Source organism: Volvox carteri (genome assembly GCF_000143455.1).
Source record: "Volvox carteri f. nagariensis unplaced genomic scaffold VOLCAscaffold_32, whole genome shotgun sequence".
In the NCBI taxonomy this organism is placed as follows: domain Eukaryota; kingdom Viridiplantae; phylum Chlorophyta; class Chlorophyceae; order Chlamydomonadales; family Volvocaceae; genus Volvox; species Volvox carteri.
The window spans coordinates 1161420-1167120 of NW_003307575.1; the positions used below are offsets into that span (position 1 = coordinate 1161420).

Below are 5701 nucleotides of genomic sequence, written 5' to 3' on the forward strand. Positions count from 1 at the left end.
CCACACTGAGAGACTCCAGGGACTGCGGATCTGGCCCAGCCGCCGCCGCCACTAGCCCCCATCGGAACCGCTAGGGAGCTGAATGGCTCGAAAACGATTGGATTTTAATTGATGAAGGGGGGCCGGGAGGGAGGGGGGGCGGGAGGGAGGGAGGGAGAGAGCGAAGGGGAAATGTAGGGAGGGAGGGGTAAAACACACACACACACACACCACACAACCGTCTTCATGTACATATACGTTTATGCGTGCGTGGTCATAACGTCGTATCTCCACGCGGCGGTTCCTACCGCACTCGTTCGGAGATTTTTGGGCGGGGCCCCAGCGCGAAGCGCCCAGGGGGGCCCCGACCTGTAGGATTGCCCATGTCCGTGTGTGTGTGTGTGTGTGTGTGTAACGGACCAAACATAATATCTCGCCCGGCTGAAACGCGTTGTAGGTACTATACAGCATTCTCTATTGCAAGGTATCTCGCATGTAGCCAACAAAAATCGTATGAGCACAAACAAGTTTGGCTGCCTCAATTGACCGAGGCCAAAGTCACATCAACGCCTCTCGCGCTAAATTTCATCCCGAAAGGTACCGCGTATCTCATATTTGAATTCTTAGATGACGGCGTATGACAACTCGAACTCCCATGCCTTGAGTGTGTAACGGATCAAACATAATATTTCACCCGGCTGAAACGCGTTATCGGTACTATACAGCATTCTCTACTGCAAGGTATCTCGCATGTAGCTAACAAAGACCGTATGAGCACAAACAAGTTTAGCTGCCTCCATTCACCGACCTCAAAAGTCACATCAACGCCTCTCGCGCTAAATTTCATCCCGAAAGCTGCCGCGTATCTCATAATGGAATTCTGAGATGACGGCGTATGATAACTCGAACACCCAGCTTGTGTTACCAATTGCCGGCATGAGCAATCCGACATGCCACCAGCAGGCCAACAAATTTGCTTGCATTTCTATATGAAATACACAAGCTGCTTGTTTGTACATTTACTTTGGCCAATGCACGGGGCCTCCGAAGACTTGCGGTGTGCCGCGATGAAGCTCGCGGCTGTGGGGCGGATTGCTGAGGCCGCTGGCGCTTCGGGGATAAACATCACAGACAGCACCGAACTTCACTCAGCTTGCGTTACCAATTTGCCCGCACGGGCATTCCGACTTGCGGTCTGCCGCACTGTCCATGCGGCATGCACCCGGGATGGATGCGATTCGCGTGGAGCCCGCAGGCGGTGCTGACGATTCCGCCGGTGCAAGCTTAGCTCCCACACCATCAGTACTGCTGCAACAAAGCACATCTCCCACCGCAGTGACACTACCCATCAATTGTCACACGTGCCGTGCTAGCTACCGGCCTGTACGGATGCAGGGGGGGCCCGCCCTTTTTCCGGCTTCGAGGAAGCCGACACCCGACTTGTTCAAAGAAGTACAGGTCTCGTACTACAAGTGTACGGTAAATACGGCTGGCAGGTCTGCAGGATGACCGCCGCGCCGCCGCCGCTATCATCGGCAGGGAAACCACACCCGAGCAACAAACTCTCTATAGTCAGAATTTTATTCCTCAGTATTAGTAGTGCTGTTCGTACCGCGCTCGTACGGCCGGTTGGTTATCATTTCGTGTAGGGTACCCGGCAGAGTTAGTTAGCGGGTGTTGGCCCGCGTCTCACTCATTCCCTCGCGCCAGCTGGGGGGAGCTCTCCGAGCCCCTGGCTAGCGAGTACGACACACGGCTGCAGTACGACTGCGACTGTTGTTGCTGTTGTTCTTGTTGTTGATACAACGGGCTACCAAACTTCTTCACCTGGCATCAAAAAAGGCCGAGAGCTTTTTTGCCCGCCATTCTTGACACGCCATTCATCATCTCTCCCAAACAACGGCGGGCCAGAATCCCTAGCGTTCTTTGGTCACACGCCAACAGAAAACAAATCTCACCGCCCTAATCCCATCGGTTCTGTCAAAGTCCAAGTCCCCGTCTTAGAAGTCGTGGACCTCGATCGCGGCAGGAGCACCGTCACGGATACCAACATACAGCGTGCCGTCATCATCCCCGCGGGGCGATTCCAGCCAGGAACTGCAGCTGCCTGTTTCTCTCCCTGCGGATGCCGTCATGTGGTTGTGGCGCATTCGCGCCAACAGAACTGCATTTGCATTAGGTGCTGCGGCAGCAGCCACTGCCACTACTGCTGCTGCTGCTGCTGCCGCAAAGCTCTCGGCCCTCGGGCTCTTGGGCCGCAGTAGCCCTTTGATGAATGTGCTGCTGTGAGTACTCTAAATGATCCCACCCTTTTGTGTGCATGTGTGCGATTAGTGCAACAATGCCGACAGGTACGCAGTACAACAAAAAAACCATGTTGATGATGACCAGTCGTTTTAGGATAAGCTTGCCTAATTAGGATCTTCGAGAGGCCGACAGCTCCACCCCTTGCAAAGGCGGCCAATCCTGCAGCGACGCCGTGGTTACGGGTCGTACGACGGATTACCAACACCACTGCCAGCCTCGGCATCTGGCATCCCTGTCCTTCCAGCAGGCGACTCGTTGCAAATGCCACTATCGCCATCACTATCACCATCAACGCCACCGCCACCACCATCAACGCCACCGCCACTGCAACAGTCCAGTTCCAGGCCCCGGTAGCAACTTGTTCTCTCTGTGCAAGGGTTGAAGTCCACCGGCTGATGCCTGAAAGCGATCGATCGATGTTGCTGCCATGCTAGCGGCACCAGTACGGTGCTGTAGGGGTCATACGGTCTAGGTGGGGGGGGGGCCAGGAAGCACTCTAATAATGATCAACCCATAATCCATGCCAGCAGGAGATGAAGATGCGTTATAGCAGATCCGTCACAAAGCTGCATGTGCGTGTGAAGGTCTTGGACTGGAAGCGTACAAATGAAAGCTTGGCGCGGGATGTGGGATAAAGCACACAAGCGTGAATGTGGAGACCACAACTATCCGCCAGGCCCCCCCCTTTCTACCTCCCAAACAGCGCACATATCTGATGGTAGTGCACTAGGTTGAGATACATTACCGGAAAAGAAGTGTACACTGCATGTGCGGAAGGGGAGGATTCGGGTGGTAATATGCAACTGAGCTAGAGCGGCATCTTCATGTGTGTGGCCGACAGGGGATGTGGACAATCAGTCCCGATGTGAAGCTTGGGTTCGTAAATGTGAGGGGTCGTGCGTGTGTATGTCTGTGCATGTATGCGTGTGTATGCGTGTGTGTGTGTGTGTGTGCGCGAGTGGCGGTGGCGGTGGCGCCTGTGTTGCCCTCGCGCAAACCCTTTCAAGTGCTCCCACGTGTCCACACGATGTGGCACGCGCCGCATTCAGTCAGCCACCACTACCGCCACCACCAGCATGGTGGGGGTTTCATCACCATGCAGACGGATAGAGCGAGTGCGCCGACCGCCTAAAAGCCGAACTTCGTCTACAGCGTGCTGTAACGCAAATCGGAACGAATGGCCCTTCTCTCCTTCCTTCCTGCCCTTTCCGTACTGTCTCCGTACTGTCTCCGTACTGTCCTTCCAATGCCATCCCTCACCGGGTCCATGGAATCCACCATGCCGTACAACCGTTTCCGTACCTGTTTTGGGAACCCTCCTCTTTTAACATAACGCGTGCACACACACACATACCCTTCTTGAACACCTAGCTGTCCCCGTGTGTCGCAAGTCATCCCCCCGCGCTCCCCCCGATTTCCCTTTCGCGGCACATCGACACATGGCACCTTCCCAACACCCAACAACCCAACAACCCAACACCCACCGTAAACTGTCAACGCCGACCGGTGAGTCGCATCCCGTTACTGATACCGTTACGTTACGGTTACGTTACTGTTACTTGTTACCATTACGGCTCCAGCCAAAGCGACCCCCCTAAAACTTCCATACCGCCAGCTCCGGCGGCGGCTGGCACCCAAGACGGCGGTTGACGCAGGTTTCGAAGGCGGCTGCCGGGGCCGCCGTCACGCGTCGCCGTCGCCGTCGCCGCCGCTGTCGCCGTCGCCGTCACAGATCATCAGGACGCCGCCGTACGGCGGCGGCATAGCCGCGCCGAGGGTCTCCTGTCCGTGGTGTGGACAGCGCCGCCGCCGCCGCCGCCTGAGTTCCTCTCTGCTGCAGCAGTTGCCTCCGCACTTTCCCCCGCAACAACTTCCTCTCCTGCGGCCGCAACCGCTGCGGCCGCCGCCGCAGCACTGACGGCGGCGGCAGCGGCGGCGTCATCCGGTGCCATCGCCTCCGCCATGAGCGATCCTGCCACCAGGAGGACTTCAGGACAGAAGAATCCAGCAGGTACGAATAACGGCGGCGGCTGCCCGAGCAACTTGTTGACGGGAGCGGTGGTACGGTGCCGGCGGCGGCGGCGGCGGCGGTGTCGACCACGACGAGGGTGTTCGAGAGGAGCAACGTCATAAATAAACATTGCTGCTCGGTCAGCTGATGGCATGATAAAAATTTTGTTGGTCTTTACAAAGAGGGGAGAAAAGTACCTAACAATTTAATTGGCTTATTGCAAAAGGTCACAGGTTGTCAAAGTTGGTTGTACGGCAAGATGGGGGTATGAGGATCGCGCGTTGTGCTACGGCACTCTGCGCAAGTACGACGGCTAATGTACGGCGGCAGCACTACTAAGGGCCTTCCTCTCCATCGAAGTATGGACAATTCTATGGAGATTATTACTCCCCCGTACTGTCGTACCGACGTAGATGATTCGCTCGATGGTTTCACTCAAGTGGTAAATGTCATGAACAACAACATTATTATTGCTGTTGTAGAAGTAATGTGGATGATTGCTAAGGGAGATGAATGGATGCCTCAAGTGCTTTGGGTTTTGGTTTTAGATGCGGTTTTTGCGGTTTTTAGATCTTGCTAAACAAGTTTTGGAGGATGCTAGTGCGCGATCCGAAGAATTGCCATTGCCATTGGCATTAGTTTTTGCAAGCACAGCCCAATCGCCCAATGAGGAATAGCTGTACATTCACTTTACGCCATACAACCGTTACTGACCGAACAAAAAATTCGTCGTACAACCGTACCGACCTGCGAAAAAAGGGCCCCAGTCAGCTTCTTGACCTCATCCGCGGCCCGAGACGCCTCCAAAGCGGTCCGTGTCCTGATTAGGCAAGCCTTAAAACGCCTTCTGCCCGGATCCACGTCATCGTTTGCATCGTCCCGCGCCTGCACTGCGTCATCATCATCACCAGCATCTCCGTGCTTACGCTTGCGCCGCCGCAGCCGCCCTAGCCCTTTCTGCCGCCCCTTCTGCCGCCCCTGCTCCTTAGGGTCCTCCTCCTCCTCCTCCTCCTCACCCCCGGTATTGCGACCTGTCCTCGCACTAACTACCTGTGGGGTAGGGAGGGCAGCCGGGCCTGGCATGAGCGGTTGGTTGGTTGGTTGGTTGGTTGGTTGGCGGTTCGGAATAGGTCGGGAAATGGGTTACTAGCAAAAGCGGTCTACACAGCGGTTATGGGGTGGTTGAGGCGTTTCAATGAGCCTGCAGGCTCTGTAAATGCAAGGACTCCTTTGCACGAGGGAGGGAGGGAGATGTTTTGCAACAAACGTCAGTGAAACAACACTGCAGCATTACGAGTCCAAATTAGTAGAGGGTGGGAATATTTGCGAACTGCGGGAATATCCCCAAGAGGGAAGTGGAGGAGGAGGGGGAGGAGGGGAGGGGGAGGAGGCGGAGGAGGTGGA

General features: G+C 55.7%; 1 protein-coding gene across 1 annotated transcript in view; it reads right to left on the reverse strand.

The window, feature by feature from the left end:
- Nucleotides 1-1979: 1979 nt before the first annotated feature.
- The window catches only part of VOLCADRAFT_93614 (uncharacterized protein), a gene marked incomplete at both ends in the record, with an annotated part of 5772 nt that continues 2050 nt past the window's right edge, over nt 1980-5701 (reverse strand). The window contains 3 exons of the mRNA XM_002952858.1: nt 1980-2098; nt 2676-2736; nt 5045-5347. Of these exons, the coding sequence (XP_002952904.1) occupies nt 1980-2098; nt 2676-2736; nt 5045-5347 (483 nt within the window). The remainder of the gene's footprint in view (nt 2099-2675; nt 2737-5044; nt 5348-5701) is intronic.